Source organism: Oryx dammah, unplaced genomic scaffold (assembly GCF_014754425.2).
Source record: "Oryx dammah isolate SB20612 unplaced genomic scaffold, SCBI_Odam_1.1 HiC_scaffold_29, whole genome shotgun sequence".
In the NCBI taxonomy this organism is placed as follows: domain Eukaryota; kingdom Metazoa; phylum Chordata; class Mammalia; order Artiodactyla; family Bovidae; genus Oryx; species Oryx dammah.
In genome coordinates this window covers 88,316,430-88,344,385 of record NW_024070213.1, presented here as the reverse complement: position 1 = coordinate 88,344,385, position 27,956 = coordinate 88,316,430, and the positions used below count along the sequence as shown (strand labels likewise).

The 27,956-nt window shown below is 43.4% G+C and overlaps 1 protein-coding gene across 1 annotated transcript in view; it reads left to right on the top strand.

Moving 5' to 3' along the window:
• The first annotated feature begins 291 nt into the window (after positions 1 to 291).
• Positions 292 to 27,956, top strand: part of LOC120858106 (natural resistance-associated macrophage protein 2-like) — a 31,835-nt gene continuing 4,170 nt past the window's right edge. The window contains exons 1-16 of the mRNA XM_040233965.1: positions 292 to 376; positions 939 to 1,010; positions 3,674 to 3,825; positions 4,388 to 4,507; positions 5,158 to 5,277; positions 6,506 to 6,612; positions 7,354 to 7,424; positions 7,524 to 7,591; positions 10,053 to 10,208; positions 10,844 to 11,002; positions 15,271 to 15,357; positions 16,228 to 16,347; positions 16,776 to 16,925; positions 17,467 to 17,540; positions 19,427 to 19,580; positions 21,320 to 21,373. Coding sequence (XP_040089899.1) covers positions 292 to 376; positions 939 to 1,010; positions 3,674 to 3,825; positions 4,388 to 4,507; positions 5,158 to 5,277; positions 6,506 to 6,612; positions 7,354 to 7,424; positions 7,524 to 7,591; positions 10,053 to 10,208; positions 10,844 to 11,002; positions 15,271 to 15,357; positions 16,228 to 16,347; positions 16,776 to 16,925; positions 17,467 to 17,540; positions 19,427 to 19,580; positions 21,320 to 21,373 — 1,749 coding nt within the window. The remainder of the gene's footprint in view (positions 377 to 938; positions 1,011 to 3,673; positions 3,826 to 4,387; positions 4,508 to 5,157; positions 5,278 to 6,505; positions 6,613 to 7,353; positions 7,425 to 7,523; positions 7,592 to 10,052; positions 10,209 to 10,843; positions 11,003 to 15,270; positions 15,358 to 16,227; positions 16,348 to 16,775; positions 16,926 to 17,466; positions 17,541 to 19,426; positions 19,581 to 21,319; positions 21,374 to 27,956) is intronic.

Below are 27,956 nucleotides of genomic sequence, written 5' to 3'. Positions count from 1 at the left end.
GAAGTAGATTCCTTAATCAGTAGATAAAAATTTTTAAAAAAAATTAGCCTTATTGGTGGAGTTCACTGGATATTATGCCATAGATCTGTGGCCCAATGGACTTACTGATATCCCCGCTCTAACCCCCAGTTAAACAACCCGGTGGTCCTCGCGCTCTCCTTCCCAGGCTGCTATTGCTGATGGAGAGAAGCGCAGGTGGCCTGTGGACTCCGCCTTGTCCTCCGGGTGCCTCTGCGGGGCGGGGAGGCGGGGCTGGTCATTCATCTTTCTCTCAGCGTTGAAGTGTTGGGAATGAGACCTGAAACCTTAGCGCTGAAGTCTCTGTTCGGGGAAGAGGGAGGCTGCGAAACAGTGGCCCTCTTCTACCAGTGTGCTCGTGAGCTGCTTCCCCCCAGCCCAGAATCTTGAAATATGAGCTTAAGTTGTTAGTTAGATCAAAGAAAGTCCTTAGAAACCCATCAAAATGGTGGGAAGTCAGGCTTTTGAATATCTGGGTTAATCAGGAGGCAAAGGCAGAGACTCGGAGATTGCCTGGAAGCCGCTGTGTGCCTGCTTTCGTTGGGTTGTTCAGTCGCTAATCCATGTCCGACTCTTTGCGACCCATGGACTGCAGCCCGCCAGGTGTCGCTGTCCCTCACTGTTTCCCATGGATGCTTATTACAAACTACTTGCCCACTTCCCTGAAATACCTTTCATTTCAGTTTTATTTTGAAGTCTTGCTAGCCAAAATATGATTAAGACTTTTATATTTTTTCTATTAAACATCTCTTAATCATAGTCTGAAAACTGTGATTATTTCCAAGGTTATCTAATTCAGTAGAATGATTATTCTTTTCACATAGTAAGGGTTCAGTCATACAGAGTCACCGAATGCTGGTCGTGAAACTTGTTTTAATTTGTTCTGGCTAAGTCCTCTCCCTCTCTTCTCTCCTTTCCAGAATCCTATTCTGTGAACTCAGGCACTCAGGTATCCACCACAGTGTTGGGTCCTGAACAGAAGATGCCAGATGGTAATTTACAGCTTTGTGTTATTGACTCATTTTTGTTTGGAATTAGGCTTAAACCAGTAACAGAAATTTACCATATTGTCCTTCTTGTCCTCTATTTCATAAAAAACTGTCACCATCTCCTGTCCCCCAGCCATCAATATCATGGAGACCTGCTCCATTCACACAAGGGAAACACTGAGGATTAGTCGGTGATGAGCCCTCCTGTCACGAGGGTGACACCTCCCCTTCCCCAAGCTCTTCCCTGCAGGTCTTCAGTTCAGTTCAGTTCAGTTCAGTTCAGTCGCTCAGTCGTGTCCGACTCTTTGCGACCCCGTGAATCACAGCACACCAGGCCTCCCTGTCCATCACCAACTCCCGGAGTTCACTCAGACTCACGTCCATCGAGTCAGTGATGCCATCCAGCCATCTCATCCTCTGTCGTCCCCTTCTCCTCCTGCCCCCAATCCCTCCCAGCATCAGAGTCTTTTCCAATGAGTCAACTCTTCACATGAGGTGGCCAAAGTACTGGAGTTTCAGCTTTAGCATCATTCCTTCCAAAGAAATCCCAGGACTGACCTTCAAAATGGACTGGTTGGATCTCCTTGCAGTCCAAGGGACTCTCAAGAGTCTTCTCCAACACCACAGTTCAAAAGCATCAATTCTTCAGCGCTCAGCCTTCTTCACAGTCCAACTCTCACATCCATACATGACCAGTGGAAAAACCATAGCCTTGACTAGATGGACCTTTGTTGGCAAAGTAATGTCTCTGCTTTTGAATATACTATCTAGGTTGGTCATAACTTTTCTTCTAAGGAGTAAGCGTCTTTTAATTTCATGGCTGCAGTCACCATCTGCAGTGATTTTGGAGCCCCCAAAAATAAAGTCTGACACTGTTTCCACTGTTTCCCCATCTATTTCCCATGAAGTGATGGGACCAGATGCCATGATCTTAGTTTTCTGAATGTTGAGTTTTAAGCCAACTTTTTCACTTTCCTCTTTCACTTTCATCAAGAGGCTTTTTAGTTCCTCTTCACTTTCTGCCATAAGGGTGGTGTCATCTGCATATCTGAGGTTATTGATATTTCTCCCAGCAATCTTGATTCCAGCTTGTGCTTCTTCCAGCCCAGCATCTTAGTCAGGTGGCAAAAGTTTCCTGTTTGGTGGTTTCCCTGAAACTTCAGATTTTAGCCTGAAATGTGGCAGGATTTTGCAAGTTACCCATTTTGGGGGCAGCCTGATGGAGATCTCATGTCCAAGGATGATCTTTTAAGTAAATCCTACTAAAAAATGGGTAGGGGGTGGAGATTGGAGTGTCCCATTAGCCTGACAATTTCCTCCTAAAAGTTAAGATTTTGACTTCACTGGTGGCTCAGATGGTAAAGCGTCTGCCTACAATACGGGAGACCTGGGTTCGATCCCTGGGTTGGGAAGATTCCCTGGAGAAGGAAATGGCAACCAACTCCAGTACCCTTGCCTAGAAAATCCCATGGACAGAGGAGCCTGGGGTCCATGGGGTCGCCAAGAGTCGGACACGACTGAGCGACTTCACTTTCACTTTCACTTTATCAGTGTGGCTAGTCTAGGGATGTTCTATGTTAAGCGCTAGACATCAGTGATTTTAGAAGAAAATGATTCTAAAAATTGGCAAGTGGCAGTAGAAGCGTGAGGGCTTCCCCAGTGGCTCATCTGGTAAAGAATGTGCCTGTAATGCAGGAGACCTGGGTTTGATCCCTGGGTGGGGAAGATCCCCTGGAGAAGGGAACAGCTACCCACTCCAGTATTCTGGCCTGAAAAATTCCATGGACTGTATAGTCCATGGGATTGCAAAGAGTCAGACATGACTGAGTGTCTTTCACAATGCAGTGCAATAGAAGCGTGAAAGTAGGGGGAGACCATTTGTAAAATTAGTGTTGAAAACTCATGTAGAGCTTAGTGACTGGGAAGAGGGTAGAGAGGGAGATTTATCACCATAAGCAATTTTGTATTTCTCAAGTTTTCAGCCATGTGAATGTGTTGCCTATTTAAAAATTAATTTATTAGAAATATAAATAAAAATAAAGTAACAGAGACATTATTTGCCAACAAAGGTCCATCTAGTCAAGGCTATGGTTTTTCCAGTAGTCATGTATGGATGTGAGAGTTGGACTATAAAGAAAGCTGAGCACCGAAGAATTGATGCTTTTGAACTGTGGTGTTGGAGAAGACTCTTGAGAGCCCCTTGGACTGCAAGGAGAGCCAACCAGTACATCCTAAAGGAGATCAGTCCTGGGTGTTCATTGGAGGGACTGATGTTGAAGCTGAATCTCCAGTACTTTGGCCACCTGATGCAAAGAGCTGACGCATTTGAAAAGACCCTGATGCTGGGAAGGATTGAGGGCAGGAGAAGGGGACAGCAGAGGATGAGATGGTTGGATGGCATCACCGACACGATGGACATGGGTTTGGGTGGACTCTGGGAGCTGGTGATGGACAGGGAGGCCTGGCGTGCTGCGGTTCATGGGGTCGCAAAGAGTCGGACACGACTGAGCGACTGAACTGAACTGAACCAAAAATTGATATAGAGTCAGGTTAATCTTGTGCATGTAGGTGTTACAAAGGTTTAATTTCAGTATTTCGATGATGATTACTAATATCAGTGTATTCTGTTAATTTTAACTCATTTCTTCTCAAATCTGTTAATTCAGAAAATGCTTCTGGAGACCATGGGGTCTCTGTCAGTCTTGGTGCCATCAAGCCTGCCTGCAGTAACTCCTCAATTCCACAGTCCTTCGGGGTGCACACAGAGGAGCCCTTTACCACCTACTTTGATGAGAAGATTGCTGTTCCTGAGGAGAAGGTTAGTGACAGGTCCTTAGAGAAAAATATTATTATCTAGGGAAAACCTATGTACAATGTCTGCTGGATAACTCAGGATCAGCAACCCCAGAGTCAGTTCTGGAAAGCAATCTCTGAAGACTGAATTTTTGTAGAGAATAAACAGAAACTTTTAAGGAAACTAAGGCCCTTGAAAAATTGCCAAGTTGTACTAGTGAGCATTTTTTGACCCAGAAAGGGAAAATTTCATGTTCCCTTTTGTACAGTGCCTTTTGTCTCATTTGGGTAGTGTTTGAGCACAGAGGTACTGCTATTATTGCTGGGGTTTTAGATAAACTAAATGTGATAAAATAATAGATAAATTAGATCAGCAGTTTGGAGGCGATAATCTTTTTTTTTTCTCCAAGAGACACTTTTATTATCATTATTTTTAAAAACTTTTTCTTCTATATTGGAGTATAGTCAATTAACAATATTGTGCTAGTTTCAGATGGACAGCAAAGGGAGTCAGCCATACATAGGCATGTATCTATTTTCCCCCTGGAGGTGATAATCATTTTGCTCTGTTTTCCTCTCTTGTACAGCACTCTTGTTTTAGCTTTCGCAAACTCTGGGCTTTCACGGGACCAGGATTTCTTATGAGCATTGTGGATCCAGGAAACATTGAATGTGATTTGCAGTCTGGAGCACTGGCTGGATTTAAGGTGAACATAAAGTCTTCCCTCATCCCTTTTTTTGGTTTACCTGGTGGCTCAGGTAGTAAAGAATCTTCCTGCAATGTTGAAGACACGGGTTTGATCCCTGGGTCAGGAAGATCCCCTGGAGAAAGGAGTGGCAACCCACTCCATTATATTTGCCTAGGAAATCCCAGGACAGAGGAGCCAGGGCAGTCCATGGGGTCACAAAGAGTCGGACAAGACTTAGTGACTAACACTTTGACTTCTATCCTTTTTAAACACACACAGCACACCACATCCTTTTCCTCTGCTCTGCCTGTTGGATATGAACCTTGGTGGCTACACGCTGATTCTTCATTGGCTCTGACACTTCGATGAAAAGTACTTTTCTATCTGTTTTTAAATTTTATTTTATTCACGTAGTTGATTTTTAGTTTTATTTACCCAGGTAGCTTCCTTGAACAAAAGTGAAACAGCAGATGGGAAAAACTAGAACTCAGAAAGGTGCAAGGTGACCTAGCAAGTTCTGTGCAGAATGTAATAGAGGACTCAGGTCATTGGATCCCTGAACGGGGCGCTTTTCTGAGTGTACTGTTTCCCATTCCCATTGCCAAACAACCAAACCAAAACTTCCAGTTGTCTCAAGAGTGTAATGGTGGGATTTTGCTCTTCTCTAGTTGCTCTGGGTTGTTCTGTTTTCCACCATCGTGGGCCTCCTGCTGCAGAGCCTTGCAGCTCGACTGGGAGTGGTCACTGGGCTGCATCTGGCTGAAGTGTGTCACCGCCAGTATCCCAAGGTAAGCAATGTTTGTCTCATATCATAGGTAACTATGTGTCTGGCAATCTGTGCTAGCCCCCGTATACTAAAATAGTGGAGGATGTGGGAATCGTGGCCCTGAGGGCTGGGAATCCCAAGGGAAATTCTATAGCTCCTCTTGCTGCTAAACCATGTTTCCCTGATGCTGGGAAAGATTGAAGGCAGGAGGAGAAGGGGACGACAGAGGATGAGATGGTTGGATGGCATCACCGACTCGATGGACGTGAGTTTGAGCAAACTCCAGGAAATGGTGAAGGACAGGGAAGCCTGGCGTGCTGCAGTCCATGGGGCCGCAAAGAGTCGGACACCACTGAGCGACTGAACAACAGCAACAATGTCTGGAAGACAGGTTTAAACTGACTTGATCTTTAGATAAGTACTAATCTGCCTCCAGTTTGTCTTAAATGTTCAATCTCCTTTCCTGGCTGTGAGAGTATCCTTACCTGCTTTTTATCTTATATGCCTCTTAAAAGAAAAAAAAAAAAAAACTTGGGACTTTATAGTTTGTTTTGTCTTCTCTTTCTTCATGTATCTTAGTGGTTGTTTTTTTTGTGACATGTATTTTAGGTAGTAGATACCTGGAGGTTGTTTTTTTCCCTGGCCTCAGTGAGCTAGCAACGACTAAATTTCTTTCTGTTCTATTATTTGACCAGATTAGATCCCAGATTTTATTATAGGACACCCAATTCCAACACTTTGCCCCGAGTCCCTTTGCCTATCTGTGTTTTTTTACTTGCTTGTGTATTATTACACTAAGGATGACTCCAACCTTTTCATGCTTGTTTTGTCTCTTCAGCTGTGATCAGGAGAGATATTTTCTTCTGCAGTATTTTTCTTCGCTCCTGAACAATATTTTGACCATCCTAGCATTCTCATTTTCCACTAAAACTTTCAGGATTGTTTTTAGATCAAAAATTAAGTGGAAATAATGAATGGAAATTCCATTCTTCTGTCAAGTAAAACAGAAGGAGAAGAAATTGGCATTAGCTGCTGCCCTGACCCTGACTCACAGGCTCTGCCACAAAGAGCAGCCTGGCCCTCTCCATCAGGGGGCCAAGTGCAGCTGAGTTCTGGTCCTTCATCTCTAGACCTAAAGGCTTAATAAAGGACTGTTATTGGATCAGTGCCAAAATGTGTATTCCAAACTATGGGGGAAGTTCTTAGAAATGATTAATTAGAACCATATCTTTCTGCTGTTTGATGTTTAGGTTCCACGAATCCTTCTGTGGCTGATGGTGGAGTTGGCTATCATTGGTGTAGATATGCAAGAAGTTATTGGCTCAGCTATTGCCATCAATCTCCTCTCTGTAGGAAGGTGAGGGGTTTTTCTCTAGAAAGTAATCAATGTTTTGTGGGATTTCAAAGCAAGTATAAAAACAAAAGTCCTTCCCAGGTGGCTTACTGGTAAAGAATCTGCCTGCCAAGCAGGTGATGCACGTGTGATCCCTGGGTCAGGACAATCCACTGGAGAAGGAAATGGCAGCCCACTCCAGTATTCTTGCCTGGGAAATCCAATGGACAGAGGAGCCTGGGGGGCTACAGTCCACGGGGTCACCAAAGAGTTGGACACGACTTAGCAATGAAACAACAACATACAAACAAAAACCCAAGTCATTTTCAATTTTGAAAATTCAACTCAAGTATTATTTTTTCTATGTAACCACTCTGGAACCACCTTCTTCCTAGCTCTTTATCTCCCATGTTCTCGTGTTTGGTCATGCATATCTGTGTTTTCCAGTGTGGGGCAACGTATTTTATAATTCATTTGTATGTCAGTTTATCCCACTTGTCAAGTGAACTCCTTGAGAGATAAGACACATACTTTTCAGCTTTGTGTCCTGAATGTCTGTAATAGTAGATAAAGTTTGAATGAATGTATTACTTTACTTGGTACTGTGATCCTAAAACACCCAAGGCCTGGCCTCCTTACCACTGTTCCCTTTTCCCCAGGTCCTTGCTCCTCCAAGCATCATATATCTAGAGAGTTGTTGGGAAGAGAGTCTTTCTTAATGTTTCTTTTCTTTTCTTTAATCTCCCTTTTAAATCTCTGATCTAGGATTCCTCTGTGGGGTGGAGTTCTCATCACCATTGCAGATACCCTTATATTTCTCTTTTTGGACAAATATGGTAAGGACAGTGGGAACAGAGGGGTTGGTGAAACTTCCATCATGTGGCTTACAGGGAAATCTGCCTTCTGTGAACTCACTGCTACATTTTCCCCTTCAGGTTTGCGGAAGCTAGAAGCGTTTTTTGGTTTCCTCATCACTATTATGGCCCTCACATTTGGCTATGAGGCAAGTATTACAGGCTGATCATTAGCTGTTGTTTGTCTTTTTTTCCTTAGCTTTTTAAACAAAATTTTTGTCCTTTTGTTATAAAAGACAGTGTGTATTAATAAAACCCAAATTAAGCACTAGGCCAATTTAAAAGGAATAAGGATGTAGGAGAGACTAGCGTCCAGGAAGTTCTGCAGGGACTCGTAGGTCAAAAATGACTAGAATTTCTAGGACTTTCCAGACTAGACTCCCTGGTCCCAAATTGGCCATCTCAACAACAGAACAGCCTTGGCAAGGATTAGGAGAGGATTTGTAGAGTTATTCTTGGTTGTTACCTTGACGGGTTCTGTTTTTGCTCATCCTGGTTGACAGTGAGTCCAGCTTGGACTTTCTCTGTATTGTAACAGTTAATGAACTAAAGGGGATACGGTGTGTGTTTCCTGTTTTGTGCCCCAGCCCCAACACTACATTGGGTTAAGCCTAACCTTATCATTATATGCAGTGAAGTGAAACCCAGCACCTTTCTGTGTCCAGTTATTATAAACTGATTTCTGCTTATTGGACTAGCTAAGCTTTTGAAAATATGTCTACTCTATGAGTAGATGATACAGCTTGGTCTAAGGCTTCCAAGAGAAATGCTGAACCAGGAAAAAGAGTGTATGAAAAGTGTTTCTGAGTGAGTCTCAGCAGATGCTAGTGGCAAGCATAAGTGATTTTTATATACATATGTGAGCACAGATGTTGGATCATTGAAAAAACAAGAGAGTTCCAGAAAGACACCTGCTGCTGCTGCTAAGTCGCTTTAGTTGTGTCCGACTCTGTGCAACCCCATAGACGGCAGGCCACCAGGCTCCCCCATCCCTGGGATTCTCTAGGCAAGAATACTGGAGTGGGTTGCCATTTCCTTCTCCAATGCATGAAAGTGAAAAGTCAAAGTGAAGTCAGTCAGTCATGTCCGACTCTTAGTGACCTCATGAACTGCAGCCTACCAGGCTCCTCTGTCCATGGGATTTTCCAGGCAAGAGTACTGGAGTCTGCTTTATTGACTACACCAAGGCTTTTAATTTTGGATCACAGCAAACTGTGGAAAATTCTTAAAGAAATGGGGATACCAGACCACCTTACCTGCCTCCTGAGAAATCTGTATGCAGGTCAAGAAGCAACAGTTAGAACTGGACATGAAACAACAGACCAAATTGGGAAAGGAATATGGCAAGGCTATATATCGTCACCCTGCTTATTTAACTTACATGCAGAGTACATCATGCGAAATGCAAGGCTGGATGAGGCATAAGCTGGAATCAAGATTGCTGAGAGAAATTTCAATAATCTCAGATACAGATGACACCACCCTTATGGCAGAAAGTGAACAGGAATTAAAGAGCCTCTTGATAAAAGTGAAAGAGGGGAGTGAAAAAGTAGGCTTAAAACTCAACATTCAAAAACTAAGATCATGGCATCTGGTCCCATCACTTCTTGGCAAATAGATGGGGAAACAATGGATAACAGTGAGACTTTATTTTTGGGGGCTCCAAAATCACTGCAGATGGTGACTGCAGCCATGAAACTAAAAGACACTTGCTCCTTGGAAGAAAATCTATGACCAACCTAGACAGCACATTAAAAAGCAGAGGCATTAGTTTGCTGACAAAGGTCCATCTAGTCAAAGCTGTGGTTTTCCCAGGAGTCACATATGGATGTGAGAGTTGGACTATAAAGAAAGCTGAGCACTAAAGAATTGATGCTTTTGAACTGTGATGTTGGAGAAGACCCTTGAGAGTCCCTTGGCCTGCAAGGAGATCAACCAATCAATCCTAAAGGAAATCAGTCTTGAATATTGGAAGGACTGATGATGAATTGAAACTCCAATACTTTGGCTACCTGGTGTGACGAACTGACTCGTTGAAAAAGACCCTGATGCTAGTAAAGATTGAAAGCACGAAGAGAAGGGGACACTGAGGATGAGATGGTTGAATGGCATCATCAACTGAATGGACATGGGTTTGAGCAAGTTCCCGGAGTTGGTGATGGACAGGGAAGCCCGGTGTGCTGCAGTCCATGGGTTCACAAAGAGTCAGACATGACTGAGCCACTGAACTGAACTGAGCACAGAAGCATGATTAGTTGGGTGATCAAGAATTGACTGTATTCTAAGGTGTGTCTCACAGGAGTTATTGTGGCACTAATATCAATAAGCCCTTAGCAGCCATGTTATTTCTTTAGAATATTAATTATATTATTTACACATCTATTTAGTATATATAAAATACAATATGAAATGTTTGGATACCCCAGTCATAAATTCTCTAACCTTGTGCTGCTTGGTTTTTTCTTTTTTGGATGGTTCTATGTTCCTTATTTCCTAAATAGTGTTGATGACGGGGTTTAAGGAGTAAAGGATGCAATGTTATCTAGTACCGTGTTACTCCCCTAGTGTTAAGTTCCAGAAAAGGCTAATAGCTGTTCTCTTTGTATGTAGTATGTTACAGTGAAACCCAGTCAGACCCAGGTCCTCCAAGGCATGTTCCTGCCATCCTGTTCAGACTGTCGTACCCCACAGATCATTCAGGCTGTGGCCATCGTGGGTGCCGTCATCACACCGCACAACATTTACCTGCATTCTGCCTTAGTCAAGGTGAGCAAGACCTATCTTATCCCAATGACTTATGTAGTTCATGGCATCTTTTCCTTTCGTTGCAAGGGACACATACTTAGTTTACAATTGTTGGAGCCCTGAAGGAGCGCGGCGTTTTTCCACAGTTGGACACCACACTCTTGTATCCCAAGGTGACCAGAGGTGACTGACCCCATAGAGAAGGGACTAAAGTCCTTAAAAGATCTGAAGGGGCACCATGTCTCTTGTCTTTAAATCTCAGAAACCTCAATGGCCTCATGGAGGTCAGGAGGAAGGAGCCCAACCTAGCTTTTACCAAACACAATTGTTTGCTGGAAGATTTCAGAGACCTTTGTAATTAAGGCTAACTCCCGCTTAGGTCTAAAATCAGGTTGTTTTTGTAGGTCAGCGATTCTTCAAGCCACAATAACTGAGGGTTCATCAGCCACTCAGTCACTTTCCCCTGTTTGGGTGTGTGTGATGTCATCAAAGGGTCATGATTGAACTCAGTGAACCAGGATGTATGCGGGGTCTCTCACATTTCATGTGGTCAGTTGTTTGACCTCTAGGACTTTCAGCTGACTCCAACTCATGAAATATTACAAGGAAACTTGTTCCAACTTGTCAAAAAATGACTGTTGCTGTTACCTCTCTAGTCTAGACAGGTAGACCGGGCCAGCAAGCAGGATGTTCGAGAAGCCAATAAGTACTTCTTCATTGATTCCTGCATTGCTCTCTTTGTTTCCTTTATCATCAACATCTTTGTCATCTCGGTGTTTGCCGAAGCATTTTTTGAGAAAACCAACCAGCAGGTGGTAAGTAAGCCAGGGACCTGGGTAGTAGTGAATGTGAGGGTAAGGAGGAGGCTAACTGGGCAGGAAAGCGTGACAGTGACTTGGAGCTCAGGGGACGTAGATCTCAGTGCTGCACCTAAGTCACTGCGCTAGTCAGGCTTATAGTCTAGGGCTGTGGCCAGGTCCAGAGCCATCATTCTCAGCTTTGGACTGGGAAGGGAGCATGCCTCAGACAAAGACTGCCTCATGCTGTGGTCAGTGGCTTCATGTTTATTTGCTCTTTCTCATCCCCTTTTGCTTCCAACTACTGACTGCTTTCCAGCCCTGCCATTTGGTGATGACAGGTTAGGAGGAGTCAACACACAGGAAATAGAATCTGTGGCTAGACAGACTGTTTTATCACACTTAAGTCTCTGTCCTCTTGACTCCTGATTGCAAATCTAGTTTTGATCACTCCTTTGTTTCCCATCATAGGACCTCTGATTCCTGGCTCTGCTTTGAATAAGGACTCTCTATTCTGGGTGTCCTTTCATATTTGAAGCCTTCTAAGGACCCTCTTTGGGATTGAAATGAAAACTGACCTTTTCCAGTCCTATGGCCACTGCTGAGTTTTCCAAATGTGCTGGCATATTGAGTGCAGCACTTTCCCAGCATCATCTTTCAGGATCTGAAATAGCTCAACTGGAATTCCATCACCTCCACTAGCTTTGTTCATAATGATGCTTTCTAAGGCCCACCTGACTTCACATTCCAGGATGTCTGGCTCTAGATGAGTGATCACACCATCATGATTATCCAGGTCGTGAAGATCTTTTTTGTACAGTTCTTCTGTGTATTCTTGCCACCTCTTCTTAATATCTTCTGCTTCTGTTAGGTCCATACCATTTCTGTCCTTTATCAAGCCCATCTTTGCATGAAATGTTCCCTTGGTATCTCTAATTTTCTTGAAGAGATCTCTAGTCTTTCCCATTCTGTTGTTTTCCTCTATTTCTTTGCATTGATCGCTGAAGAAGGCTTTCTTATCTCTTCTTGCTGTTCTTTGGAATTCTGCATCCAGATGCTTATATCTTTCCTTTTCTTCTTTGCTTTTCACTTCTCTTCTTTTCACACCTATTTGTAAGGCCTCCCCAGACAGCCATTTTGCTTTTTTGCATTTCTTTTCCATGGGGATGGTCTTGATCCCTGTCTCCTGTACAATATGACGAACCTCATTCCATAGTTCATCAGGCACTCTTTCTATCAGATCTAGGCCCTTAAATCTATTTCTCACTTCCACTGTATAATCATAAGGGATTTTATTTAGGTCATACCTGAATGGTCTAGCGGTTTTCCCTACTTTCTTCAATTTCAGTCTGAATTTGGCAATAAGGAATTCATGATCTGAGCCACAGTCAGCTCCTGGTCTTGTTTTTGTTGACTGTATAGAGCTTCTCCATCTTTGGCTGCAAAGAATATAATCAATCTGATTTCGGTGTTGACCATCTGGTGATGTCCATGTGTAGAGTCTTCTCTTGTGTTGTTGGAAGAGGGTGTTTGCTATGACCAGTGCATTTTCTTGGCAAAACTCTATTAGTCTTTGCCCTGCTTCATTCCACATTCCAAGGCCAAATTTGCCTGTTACTCCAGGTGTTTCCTTGACTTCCTATTTTTGCATTCCAGTCCCCTGTAATGAAAAGGACATCTTTTTTGGGTGTTAGTTCTAAAAGGTCTTGTAGGTCTTCATAGAACTGTTCAACTTCAGCTTCTTCAGCATTACTGGTTGGGGCATAGACTTGGATTACCGTGATATTGAATGGTTTGCCTTGGAGACAAACAGAGATCATTCTGTCGTTTTTGAGACTGCATCCAAGTACTGCATTTCGGACCCTTTTGTTGACCATGATGGCTACTCCATTTCTTCTAGGGGATTCCTGCCCGCAGTAGCAGATATAATAATCATCTGAGCTAAATTCACCCATTCCAGTCCATTTTAGTTTGCTGATTCCTAGAATGTCGACGTTCACTCTTGCCATCTCTTGTTTGACCACTTCCAATTTGCCTTGATTCATGGACCTGACATTCCAGGTTCCTATGCAATATTGCTCTTTACAGCATTGGACCTTGCTTCTATCACCAGTCACATCCACAGCTGGATATTGTTTTTGCTTTGGCTCCATCCCTTTATTTTTTCTGGAGTTATTTCTCCACTGATCTCCAATAGCATATTGGGCACCTACTGACCTGGAGAGTTCCTCATCCAGTATCCTATCATTTTGCCTTTTCATACTGTTCATTTGGTTCTCAAGGCAAGAATACTGAAGTGGTTTGCCATTCTCTTCTCCAGTGGACCACATTCTGTCAGACCTCTCCACTATGACCCACCTGTCTTGGGTTGCCCCGCGGGCATGGCTTAGTTTTATTGAGTTAGACAAGGCTGTGGTCCTAGTGTGATTAGATTGACTAGTTTTCTGTGAGTATGGTTTCAGTGTGTCTGCCCTCTGATGCCCTCTTGCAACACCTACCATCTTACTTGGGTTTCTCTTACCTTGGACGTGGGGTATGTCTTCACAGCTGCTCCAGCAAAGCACAGCCGCTGCTCCTTACCTTGGATGAGGGGTTTCTCCTCACCGCTGCCCTTCCCTTCCAGCAAATTTGGAAAACTCAGCAGTGGCCACAGGACTGGAAAAAGTCAGTTTTCATTCCAATCCCAAAGAAAGGCAATGCCAAAGAATGCTCAAACTACCACACAATTGCACTCACCTCACATCCTAGTAAAGTAATGCTCAAAATTCTCCAAGCCAGGCTTCAGCAATACATGAACCGTGAACTTCCTGATGTTCAAGCAGGTTTTAGAAAAGGCAGAGGAACCAGAGATCAAATTGCCAATATCCGCTGAATCATGGAAAAAGCAAGAGAGTTCCAGAAAAACATCTACTTCTGCTTTATTGACTATGCCAAAGCCTTTGACTGTGTGGATCACAATAAAGTGTGGAAAATTCTGAAAGAGATGGGAATACCAGACCACCTGACCTGCCTCTTGGGAAATCTGTATGCAGGTCAAGAAGCAACAGTTAGAACTGGACATGGAACAACAGACTGGTTCCAAATAGGAAAAGGAGTATGTCAAGGCTGTATATTGTCACCCTGCTTATTTAACTTATATGCAGAGTACATCATGAGAAATGTTGGACTGGAAGAAACTCAAGCTGGAATCAAGATTGCCAGGAGAAATATCAATAACCTCAGATATGCAGATGACACCACCCTTATGGCAGAAAGTGAAGAGGAACTAAAAAGCCTCTTGATGAAAGTGAAAGTGGAGAGTGAAAAAGTTGGCTTAAAGCTCAACATTCAGAAAACGAAGATCATGGCATCCGGTCCCATCACTTCATGGGAAATAGATAGGGAAACAGTGGAAACAGTGTCAGACTTAATTTTTGGGGCTCCAAAATCACTGTAGATGGTGATTGCAGCCATGAGATTAAAAGACGCTTACTCCTTAGAAGAAAAGTTATGACCAACCTAGATAGCATATTGAAAAGCAGAGACATTACTTTGCTGACTAAGGTCCATCTAGTCAAGGCTATGGTTTTTCCTGTGGTCATGTATGGATGTGAGAGTTGGACTGTGAAGAAGGCTGAGCGCCGAAGAATTGATGCTTTTGTACTGTGGTGTTGGAGAAGACTCTTGAGAGTCCCTTGGACTGCAAGGAGATCCAACCAGTCCATTCTCAAGAAGATCAGTCCTGGGATTTCTTTGGAAGGAATGATGCTAAAGCTGAAACTCCAGTACCTTGGCCACCTCATGTGAAGAGTTGACTCATTGGAAAAGAATTTGATGCTGGGAGGGATTGGGGGCAGGAGGAGAAGGGGACGACCGAGGATGAGATGGCTGGATGGCATCACTGACTCGATGGACGTGAATCTGAGTGAACTCTGGGAGATGGTGATGGACAGGGAGGTCTGGCGTGCTGTGATTTATGGGGTCACAAAGAGTCAGACATGACTGAGCGACTGAACTGAACTGAAGAACCCTCGCTTCATGTCACCATTTAAATTGGCTTAACATTCATGTATTACCATGCATATTGTAACTCAGGAAAAGTTTTTGATGATGTGGGTGTGTAGAAAAATTATCAAGGAAGACCTCAAGGCCATTGCTGCCGGTCTCTGCTGTCATCAACCCAGGTCCAGTGTCTCGCCTTCAGCACTCATCTCTTAGATGACCTGTGTGTGATCTATAGGAGAGGTCTTCTTATCTGAATCCTGGACTCAAAATTAAAGATTGTTCCTAAACTGCTTTGGTTCCAGGTTGCGGTCTGTAAAAACAGCAGCAGCGCCCATGCTCACCTTTTCCCAGACGATAACTCAACACTGAACGTGGACATCTACAAAGGGGTAAACGTGTTCGGATTTCTGATCTCTGCTCCTGGATCAGTATTCTCAGCATAATATCTGGTCTTTGCCGTGGGTTCACTTCAGAGCTCAGCATATCTTCTCTGAAGTGTTGTTTTTTTTCAGAGGTCCAGATACCAGATAAAACTTTTGGATTATGTAGGAGGGAATAGAAGATCTGCTGAAAAGATGAATTAATTGAATCAGCAATTCTCAAACTTGTGCTGCTATAGGCATTAATTGGGATGACTAGAGAAAGTGTTCTTAGTAAAGTGATTTATTTTTTATACTTGTTCCCCACCTAGCTGGACACTTTATTTATTTAGGCCGTGCTGTGTGGCACGCAGGACCTAGTTCTCTGACCAGCAATTGAACCCATACCCCCTGCATTGGGAGTACAGGGTCTTAAACCAGTAGAAAGCCAGGGAAGTCCCTGGAAAGTCATCTTTACTGGGGCCTCTCTGTCCCTTTATGCTGGTTACATTATGAACTTCCAAGAGCAGAATATGCAGCATCTCCAAAATTCATTTGTGCTTTCTCTTCATTCCTATTACCCTCTTCCACAATACTGTGTTAAGGAATATAATTTGGGAAATCTGGTGTAGACGTTTTTGAATAGTTAACATGTAAGCTGAGGATAAAGGCTTTAGGAGCCTAGAGAAGAGAAGGGACTAGGCTGAGGAGGAATGGGGGCCCATCCAGCAGAATTTAGGTTGAAAGCCTCCAGAATGAAGTCAGGACCCAAGTCTAGCTCCTAGGACAGTGCCAGCACAGCTTTTGGTAGAGGTGGGTGTGTAGCCAGGAACAAGAAGTGACATCAAGGAGTATGTTTGGGGTGTTGTCTCAGGTGATCTCTCTCCCTTGCCTCTCCAGGGTGTTGTGCTGGGCTGTTACTTCGGGCCTGCTGCTCTCTACATCTGGGCGGTGGGAATCCTGGCTGCGGGGCATAGCTCCACCATGACAGGAACCTATTCTGGCCAGTTTGTCATGGAGGTACGTGCTGCTGTGACTGGGATAGACGAGAGGAAGAGGACGATGCCCTTTTGTCCTTTCTTAATCCCATGCCTCTAAGGTCTTCCCAAACCTCCCAGCCCTTTTCGGAGAAGGCAATGGCACCCCACTCCAGCGCTCTTGCCTGGAAAATCCCATGGATGAAGGAGCCTGGTACGCTGCACTCCATGGGGTCGCTAAGAGTCGGACACGACTGAGCGACTTCACTTTCAGTTTTCACTTTCATGCATTGGAGAAGGAAATGGCAACCCCCTCCAGTGTTCTTGCCTGGAGAATCCCAGGGACAGGGGAGCCTGGTGGGCTGCCGTCTATGGGGTCGCACAGAGTCGGACACGACTGAAGCGACTTAGCAGCCAGCCCTTTTGCTATTTCCTTCCAGATATTCATCCTGTTTCTGTGTTTTCTTCCAGGGATTCCTGAACCTAAAGTGGTCACGCTTTGCCCGAGTGAGTCTGACCCGCTCTATTGCCGTCATCCCCGCTCTGCTTATTGCCGTCTTCCAAGACGTGGAGCATCTAACAGGGATGAATGACTTCCTGAATGTTCTTCAGAGCTTACAAGTGAGGAGGGAGCTGGGGAAACTCACATCTCACTAAGTCAGGAGGGATTCTGTACCTTTATTCTGTATTGCCTTTAGATAACAAGCCTAGTGTGGTTGTGGGGAAAATTCAGAGGAAGAAAGAGGCACAGTCTTGGTCTACGGTGAACGCATATGAAATCTCTGGCATCTAGAAGGCTTTTAGAAATGGCTTTATTTTTAAGCCTGTTGAATGGGAATTATAAGCTGTAATTACACATAGAATACAATTATTGTTTGTTAATCCAAACAAACATTAACTAATGTATAGGACACTGTTTGGCTTTATAGAGATTAAGAAGACAAGGCAGATACAGATTTTGTAAAGACTCTGTGACCATAACTGATGCTGGGTTCATGCTACAGATTTCCACATAACCCTGCAGCCTGCTGCGATGACAGGAACAATTTCTCACAGAGTAGGTGAGGCAGGGCCTGTGCTTCCCTTTTGCTAACAGTGCTGCTCTCTGGGGTGTTACAGGACCCTCTGTAGCCCCGTCTGATCTTAGTTTTTTCTTTTGCAGCTTCCCTTTGCTCTCATACCCATCCTCACGTTTACGAGCTTGCGGCCCGTGATGAGTGAATTTGCCAATGGACTGTGAGTGTACTTCTTTTTGTTTCCTAAGATGTATGGGGGAAGGATATCTTCATCAAACAGGGCAGTTATGAAATAAGTCATAAGGGGACTATGTGCTTTAAGAGGTGGTTGCTAGAGCTGCCCCCTCAATCTCTGACTAAGAAAAGAGAGACTTCTGGGGACTTCCCTGATGGTCCAGTGGTTGAGACTCTGCCTTCCTGTGCAGGGGGTGAGGGTTTGATCCCAGGTCAAGGAACTAAGGTCCTACATGCCACAGAGTGTGGCCAAAAATTAAAAATAAATGAACACAACATTGTAAATCAACTATACTTCAATTTTTAAAAATTAAAGAAAAGAAAATAGAGATGGTAAATGTAACAAAGGGGGGCAAGCACATTTTTTATTTCTGGGGGAAGTTTTTCAGCTTTTAGTGCTTTAACTCTTCAACTTCAGCCACTGAGGGTTAAAGCATCTTAAATCCATGTTAAATGATCTTGATGAGAGAGGCATAAACTAATACCTTTTATATACATGTCTAAAGGACATGGGGTATTTGAAATGACTTCTTGTATTTCTAGGGATTCATGACCTTTTCCGTTGTAGGGCTTGTTGCATTTTTTAGGGACTTATATGCTAAGGATTCATGCAAAGATGGGCTCGATAAAGGACAGAAATGGTATGGACCTAATAGAAGCAGAAGATATTAAGAAGAGGTGGCAAGAATACACAGAAGAACAGTACAAAACAGAGCTTCACAACCCAGATAATCACAATGGTGTGATCACTCACCTAGAGCCAGACATCCTGGAATGTTAAGTCAAGTGGGGCTTAGAAAGCATCACTATGAATAAAGCTAGTGGAGGTGATGGAATTCCAGTGGAGCTGTTTCAAATCCTGAAAGATGATGCTGTCAAAGTGCTGCACTCAATATGCCAGCAAATTTGGAAAACTCAGCAGTGGCCACAGGACTGGAAAAGATCAGTTTTCATTCCAATCCCAAAGAAAGGCAATGCCAAAGAATGCTCAAACTACCACACAATTGTACTCATCGAACATCCTAGTAAAGTAATGCTCAAAATTCTCCAAGCCAGGCTTCAGCAATACGTGAACCATGAACTTCCTGATGTTCAAGCAGGTTTTAGAAAAGGCAGAGGAACCAGAGATCAAAATGCCAACATCTGCTGGATCATGGAAAAAGCAAGAGAGTTCCAGAAAAACATCTACTTCTGCTTTATTGACTATGCCAAAGCCTTTGACTGTGTGGATCACAATAAACTGGAAAATTCTGAAAGAGATGGGAATACCAGACCACCTGACCTGCCTCTTGAGAAACCTGTATGCAGGTCAGGAAGCAACAGTTGGAACTGGACATGGAACAACAGACGACTGGTTCCAAATAGGAAAAGGAGTATGTCAAGGCTGTATATTGTCACCCTGCTTATTTAACTTATATGCAGAGTACATCATGAGAAATGCTGGGCTGGAAGAAGCACAAGCTGGGATCAAGATTGCCAGGAGAAATATCAATAACCTCAGATATGCAGATGACACCACCCTTATGGCAGAAAGTGAAAAAGAACTAAAAAGCCTCTTGATGAAAGTGAAAGAGGAGAGTGAAAAAGTTGACTGAAAGCTCAACATTCAGAAAACTAAGATCATGGCATCTGATCATGGCATAATGGCAACTGAACTGATAATATGGATTATTTGATAGTGTTTTTTTTCCTCTTTCTCCCTATCATTGTGTAATTTTTGCTCATTTAATCTAATCTGGGACAAAAGAAGCACTTTCAGTTTATTTTGAAATGCCCCTTACCCCTGTCTTGTGACCTCAAAAGGCACAGTGTCCTTTTCTGTTTGTGGACAGGGTGGACTATTCCACCAGTAACTGCTGATTCTTTTGACAGAGGCTGGAGGATCATAGGCGGTATTGTGGTCCTTGTCGTCTGTTCCATCAACATGTACTTTGTCGTGGTTTATGTCCAGGGTCTAGGGCATGTGGCATTGTACGTGGTGGCTGCAGTGGTCAGCATCACTTATCTGAGCTTTGTGTTTTACTTGGTAAGTCCAGCTGGGAGGAGGCGGGGGTGGTTGAGGTGGGGCTAATGCTCAGAAGAGAAAGGATCCCACAGAGCACTTACCAATCTATCTTCAGGTTATTGACACAATTTACATGAAATTGTTAAATCAGCTGTGACTAAAGAATATTTTTAGCCATAAATTTCCCCTGGTTCCTAAGAGCTGTCATTTTTCTATTTCTCTCATTCTGTCTGATTTCCATTCTAATAATTCCTAACCAGAGAGTGTAGTATGTTTGAAGAACTCGAAGAAGATCAGCCATGTAAAAGTAGAGAGTGGTACAAGATGGGGTTGGAGAAGGGAGCTGTGTTGTGTGATTTCAAATCTTTGGAGGGCAGCACATATGGGTTCACAGCCCTGCCCAGCTCTACTACATAATAGCTGTCCAATGATGACACAGGTAAATAGTGATAAACTCTCACTGAATTATTAAAAATGGTGGTTGTAAAACATTGCGCTCCATAGGAAAAGAATGGAGAATTATGTGTACCTAGATAATAAAAAAATTATCAAAATTCTAGAGTAAATTATATAAAAATAGTAATAGTAGTTGCCTTTGATTATGGGATTATGGAAATATTCTTTTCTCTATTTTCCAATTCTTCTGTAATATTATTTCTATCAATGAAAAGTAGCTATAGCAACAACACATCCACCTCCCTATTCTATGCAGGTTTCTCTAAAACAACACAGGGTTGAGGATTAGGGACTACTACAAAGAATGGCAAGGCAGTAGGGTGGAAATGCCCTGCTCGTCTTTATAACACTTACCTAGTCCCCATGTCACTGTCTGCCACAGACAATGTCTTGATTGCGAAAACATTTTAGTGAATACTGAGAAATTATGTCTTGGATAGATATATCTCTTCTTTTTTCTTGCCCACCACGGTAAACCATGGGTACACTTAGATTAAGCTGACTCTATAATATAGGGATGGTTGTTATTGTTCGGTTGCTAAGTTGTGTCCTACTCTTTGGAACCCCATGGACTACAGCATGCCAGGCTTCCCTGTCCTTTGCTATCTCCTGGAGTTTGCTCTAACTCATGTCCATTGAGTTGATGATACCATCCAACCATCTCATCCTCTGTCACCCCCTTCTCCTCCTGCCCTCAATCTATGAAACCTAAATAACTGAGTATGGCCTTGACAGAAATTGTTTTAACAATTTGCTGTAGGACATCTCCTGGTTGCTTAGTGGTTAGGATTTTGGACTTTTGCTTCAAAGTCCTAGGTTCAGTTCCTAGTCAGGGAACTGAGATCCTATCCTACAAGCTAGGCAGCATGGCCAAAAAGAAGTTTCTGTAGAAGTTAAGGGGATCCTTCTTGTACGTGGATTGGTTATGAAGGTGCTCAGGTGTTCTCAGTCAGCCAGAGGCTATAGAAATTGTTGAAGACCCAGTTTTAAGGCTGAGGACTGATTCTAGAATGAATTACTATACTACTCTTTTGTTCAGAAGACTATCACAGTTGTTCTTAGGCAGTCAGTCATTACCCATATTGTGAAGAATGGTGTGGGACTGAAAAAAAGTGGTCTTCAGGGACCTCTCCCAGTCAGATAAAAGAAACAAATGCAAAGCAGTAGGAACAGAGGGAGCTGAGTATTGAAATTAGTACAACAAAGAGTTTTGCATCTAAGCAGTGCAGTCTGGGCAATGAGGGGCATAAGAGGGCTCTCCAGAGGGGTCAGTGAATGATGACCAACTATATTTTCTCTTCCAGGGTTGGCAATGTTTCATTGCACTGGGCATGTCCTTCCTGGACTATGGGCACATGGTAAGCGTCTCTAAAGTCCTGCTAACCAAAGAAACCACCAGTGGCCGTACTCAGTAAACGCTGTTCACAGGTAGCCATCAGAGCCAGTGTTTCTGTGGTTCACTGTGTGAACATAGCCAAAGGTATGTGCTGTTGCACAGGCTACATTTAGGACTCGGCTGTTTGTTGGGAAAGGCTTTGTTTCATATATTTTTTGAAAGATAGCATTATTTTTCTTCCCAAGCTTCTAACATGGGAATTGGATTAGGTAGGATCTCTGACAACTTGACATCTGCTGCTCTCAAACGATGCTGAACATTTTCACTGTCGCAGGGTCAACTTGTTTTATCTTTATGAGAGATAATCCACTATGCCTGATTCTTAACCAGACTGACTACATGTTAAAAAAACATGTTTGGAAAATACAATACATTTTTCATAATACAATTTACAAAATAGGTATGCATGTTTTGCTTATCTAAAGATAATGGATTTAAAAGGCTGAGAAGCCGTTAAAAAGAATGAAATAATGCCATCTGCAGCAACATGGATCAACCTGGAGAGTGTCTTACTGAGTGAAGTAAGTCAGACAGAGAAGGAGAAATATTGTATGACATTCCTTATGTATGGAATCTAAAAAGAAAAAATACAAATGAATTCTTACAAAACGGAAAGAGACTCACAGGTTTAGAAACCGAATTTGTGGTTGCTGGGGGGACGGGATAGTTAGGGAGTTTAAGACGGTCATGTACGCACTGCTATATTCAAAATGGATACCCAACAAAGGATCTATTGTATAGCACATGGAACTCTACTCAATGTTATGTGCCAGCCTGCAGGGGAGAGGGATTTGGGGAAGAAGGGACACATGTATATGTATGGCTGAGTCCCTTCACTGCTCACCGCCCCCCTCCACAACATTGTTAATCAGCTATATCCCAATACAAAACAAAAAGTTTAAAGTTTGAAAAAAATAAAAAGTATACAGCAAAAAAATAAAGGGCTGAGAAATACTTTCCTTATACAAATCCTTTGAATTATTTTTATTATAAAAAATAAAATCTCAATTAGAGTAGTTTGATTCATATTATGTTTAATTATGAGATAATCTTCATCTATCAGATTCAGGATTTTTTTAACTTATTTTCACTTTAAATTTCTCAGTGGAAGTTGGAAGTTAAGAGGGGTGAGAAAGCATTAAGATGATAAATATACAGATGGTAAAACTCACTTGTGGTCGTGGTGACTAACACTAATCTTTTCTGAAAATCACTCTGATGATTTCCCTCAGAGATTGAGAACTTACTGAAATGTTCTTGGGAGTCCCGATTTTAATGACTCTCATGTACAGAGCTCTCTTGATGGTATTTCTTCTTGAGCAATTAGAGTTGGGAAACCTTCCCCTTCCTCCTCCAGGAGGGTAGTAATAGAAAAAGATGGTAGCATTTATGAACTGATGTTCTCAAGAGACTTTGGAGTGAGGAGAAAAAACCTGAAAGAAGAACCATCTGTTTTATTCCTAAAATACAACTTCTTCTAGAATCGTCATGTTTTTCTGAAGCATGCCCAAGACGACTTGCCAGGCAATCTCAGGAGCTCTGGATGTAAGCGTTGGAAAGCCCGCTCCCTCTCAGCTAGTCCTTTGGTGTCACTGGTTGCCAAGTTCTCTCTGCAGGGTTGCACTGGGCTACCTCTCTTCAGCCATTCCCTCAGAGGGAAAAACGTTGAGACCAGATGGTGGAGCTCTGGAGTCAGAGGAAATGGGTCCCTTCAGCATGGAGCTGCTGCTCTTCAGCCACTTCTGACATTTTTACTTGTGGAGCCTGGGACCATGTGATTATCTCAAACCAAGTCACATTGTCCGGTGGAGATAAATAATCAGGTCTTTTGTAGCCACTGACTTGGTGGGAACAGTCATGGGAATGCAATTGAGGGACTGCATTTCTGGTGTCTTCCTTCTGGAGTGCCTGTTGATTGATGTTCTCTGTCCACCTGAGCCCCTAAAGGCATTGTTTCCCGTGCTTTGTACACAGTCTAGAGCACAGACTGAATGGACTGTCGTTTACATGGCTTTAAGGGTAAACTTCTGTGTTCCACTGACCACACCTTTACCTCAGCCCCTCCAGTGACGTAGCACAGAATCACGAGAGACAAACTCCCCAACCGTTCCTCCTCACATCCCTTCCTCTCCCCTACCATCGTTCCCTAACTGGTCACAAGGGCACTCTGGAGATATCGGGGACTGACCTCTTAAGCTCTCGTCTGGCCTCGGTAGGTGAGGGCCATGTTGACAAAATTCTTTGTAAAGGTGGTACACTAACATTTACCTTTGCCGGGAGTTTGAGTGGGTCCAGTCAGTCTCAGATTCACAAATATTTAGAAGCCCAGGTAAAAGCTGCTAGTTTTCTTTTCAAAGTTATGTATGTGTCTTGCAGTGATGAAAATTTTTTCCCAGTTAAATGTCAGTTTATGTCACTCTGTGTGTAGTATTTTACAGTGTTAAAAGCACTCCCATACTGTGTTCCACCTAATGCTTTCAGATGGAAAGTGCACTTTCTATCCAGCCACTACTCTGGGTGCAGTAAACAGTGCTTAGAGCTGACAGCTCCCAGTGCCAGCATGTGCACGCTGCTTGTGTGAAATGCTTAAGGATACACAATTGTACTTTATGTAAGTTGGTCCTTGTTCTCCATAAAACTGTGCTGCTACAGTGTACTGGGAATTAACAGGGATGGGGAAGAGCTGTGTTTTGGTTCCTGTGAGGTCCTGCTAGTGGTTTTAGGAGTGGTTACAACGAACTTTTACTGACATTTAACAATATGTAAACTCAGTTTGTGGGGATTCCCTGATGGCTCAGGTGGTAAAGAATCTGCCTGCAATGAGGGAGACCCGGCTTCAATCTCTGGGTCAGGAAGATCCCCTGGAGAAGGAAATGGCAACCCACTCCAGTATTCCACGAACAGAGGAGCCTGGCAGGCTGCAGTCCACAGTGTCACAAAGAATCAGACACTGCTGAGCTACTTTCCCCTGGTGGCCCAGCGGTAAAGAATCCTCCTGCAACACAGGAGACGCAGAAGGCTCAGGTTTAATTCCTGATCGAGACGATCTCCTGGAGGAGGGCAAGGCAACCTACTTCAGTATTCTTGCTGGGAAAATCCCATGGACAGAGGAGCCTGCCAGGCTACAGTCCAAAGGGTCACAAAGAGTCGGACACAACTGAGTAAGCACACACACGCACCAACTTTGAAATACTGAAACATCAATTACCACCTGTATTGACCTGTTAGACTCATACTGGTTAGTGATGTTCTCTTTAGAAGGTGTAGAGGTATACAGTTGATCTCCGGACATGGAGGGGTTAGGGATGTCGACCTTCCATGGAATAAAAAATCTGCATGTAATTTATAGTCAGCTCTTCATGTTTATACTTGGCCTTCCATGACCAGTGTTCATCCAGATCTGTGGTTCCGCATGCTCAGATTCACCCTGTCTGGGATCATGTATTTCTGTCATATTTACCATTGAAAAAAAAATCCCTGTATGAGGAGACTCACAGGGTTCAAATTCATGCTGTTCAAGGCTCAACATAGGTTTAGTTCCCAGAAGACTTGATGAATTGTTGACACCAAACACTAATCTCTATCACCAATTTAGTTTTGCCATTGCTAAAGATAACATCATTATCATTCTGCCTTTCTCCACTCTAAGCTGAACATTTTTCTGTCTGTAGTCTTGTCTTACCATTGACATAGGCTTTTATATTCTGTATATGCTGCCAATAAAAAGTATGTGTATTTGAAAAGAGAAACCAAAATTGTTTAGCTTAGACATGAAAACATTTTTGGAGACCAGATGTGAATACAAGGGCAAAGCTCAGAAACAGTGAACTACTAGGATTGTCACCAAACACAGGGCAGGAGAAGCTAAGTCAGCACTGAATTTGTTCCAGAGGTGTCACTAGAATTTTCCCTTTCTGTGTTGCAAGCTTCCCCTGTCTGTCTCAATAGGAACTGAGTACTATAAACACCACCATGGAAGTTATGAGAACTTCGCTCTCCATGTTGTCCTTTCTCATTTAGCTCTTTTTTTCTTTTAATCTTTTTTTTGGCTGTGTTATGTGGCTTATGTGATCTTAGCTCCCTGCCCAGGGATTGAACCCAGACTAATGGCAGTGACCGTCTGGAATCGTAACCATTAAGCCAAGGGGAACTCCTTATTTGGGTTTAATTTTTCAGAACTAAAATAGGATGCATAACCATTTGAAGATCCTGCTTTAGCTTTAGCTCTGCCCTCTGCAGCGCTTTCTGTTCCTTCCTTGGACAGGACCAGTGAGTCCAGATGTGTGTCACCTCCTTTTGACATCTTAGCTTTGGAATATTAAAAATGACCAACACATTACTCTGCTGGTTGGAGTCTAAGCATTCGTGTGTGTGTATGTATGCTCAGTCACTCAGTCATGTCTGACTCCTTGTGACTCCATGGACTGTAGCCCGCCAGGCTCCCCTGTCCATGCAATTTTCCAGGCAAGAATACTAGTGTGTGTTGCCATTTCCTACTCCAGGGTATCTTCCTGACCCAGGGATCAAACCTGTGTCCTTGGGCCTCCTGCATTGGCAGGAGGATTCTTTACCACTGTCCCACTGGGGAAGCCCTTAACACTGATAAGATCTCTTGTAATTCTTACAACAAAAGGACAAACATAAGGCAACTGAAGGGCCAAAAGTAGAATAACATCGCTAATAACTGTAGTTGTCATTTGAATCTGACTAGCTAAATTCCAGCCGAGAAGGTAATGGCACCCCACTCCAGTACTCTTGCCTGGAAAATCCCGTAGACGGAGGAGCCTGGTGGGCTGCTGTCTATGGGGTCGCACAGAGTCAGACACGACTGAGTGACTTCACTTGCACTTTTCACTTTCATGCATTGGAGAAGGAAATGGCAACCCACTCCAGTGTTCTTGCCGGGAGAATCCCAGGGACGGGGGAGCCTGGTGGGCTGCTGTCTGTGGGGTCGCACAGAGTCGGACACGACTGAAGCAACTTAGCAGCAGCAGCAGCAGCTAAATTCCAGAGCCCATGTTACCATTACCAATCATTCTATACAATATATAGTACATATTTCATAGTATATACTTTAAGACACCAACTTGGGTGTTTAGCAGCACCAAGAACAGCACCATATCAAAGATACTTTGCTTAATACTCTGATTAGGGTTAGAATATGTTTTAGGTCAAAAACTGCCAATTGATAGGCTAATTTTGTTTGGCCTGTCCTACATTTCCCAAACTACCTGAATGCTTTTGCAGGTATATGTGGAAAATGGCAGGGTCCTGTATGATCCTATCCCAGCAATAAGTAAGAACTGATAGCTTATTCATTTTCTGGTGGCTCAGACAGTAAAGAATCCTCCTGCAATGCAGGAGACCTGGGTTCTATCCCTGGGTTGGGAAGATCCCCCGGAGGAGGTCATGGTCACCCAGTATTCTTGCCTGGAGAATCCGCATGGACAGAAGAGCCTGGTGGGTTATAGTGCATGGGGTTGCAAAGACTCAGACACAGCTGAGCAGCTAAGCACAGCACAGCAAAGTTTAGCCAATTCCTCTACCATTCAGCCCCATTTCTCAGCGAGAAATGCAACAAACTTCTCCAATGAATGAGTTCTCTCTACTAAGTCACCAAATGATACAACCTGGAGATCATGGAACTAAAAAAAGCAGCCCTTGTTTACTACACGCCCACCCCACCACCTTAGCTCACTTGAGAAAAGGCTGCAGTGAATTGTCAATGTATCTGACAATTGCTCTTGGTTGCTAAAATCAGATGGTCAACACTAAAACCAGATTGAGACAGAGCTGTTTGGAGGCTAGTAGGGGTGGTGAGGCCCGAAGCAGGTAAGAAGCCTGCTCTCTACTTTGGTTTGTTGGTCTGTGGGTCCGGGCAGGGGACCACTTTGCGGTCCACGGAAATCTAGCGTATCTGGGCCCCATTTTCAATTATGGCAAGAATTCTCAGTGACACTCCTGTTCGCCCCCTTTCCTGGTTTCCACACACCCCCTGTATTTCCCCGCCCCCGACCTCCGTTTCCTAGTTCTACTTTTCATTCATCCCTCAGACTTTTCACTGAATGGTTTCTGTGCGTTGGACTCCAGAAAGTCAGAAGCAAATGAAATAGTTTCAGCTTTCTGAAGCGCTCTGTCAGAGACGAGGAGATAATTCGCAGTGGTAGTAAAGTAAAATTAAAGTAGGGAGAAAAAACCTACAGGACACTCTTGAGCAAGATTGTGTAGAAAGACTTGAGGAACCCCTTCGAAGGTGACCTTTGAGTCACTCTTAATTTTTGTTAAAAGGCTAGTGAGCAGTAGGTGGTCAAAAAAAAATAGGAGAAGAGATAGAAGCAGAAAGTACAAAAGCATGTGCTAGTACTGGCCGAAAGAGTAAAAAGTTAATCAAACAATATAGCTGGTGAAAACCATGCAAGTGTAGGCTACCCTTTAAAAAACATCGTTGTAAAGTGGTTAGGGGCAAGCGTGTGGGCCACAAGACTCTTCAAGATGGGAGACTTTGGGGCATAAAAGTACCATGGAACCGAGAAGACAATTTATTG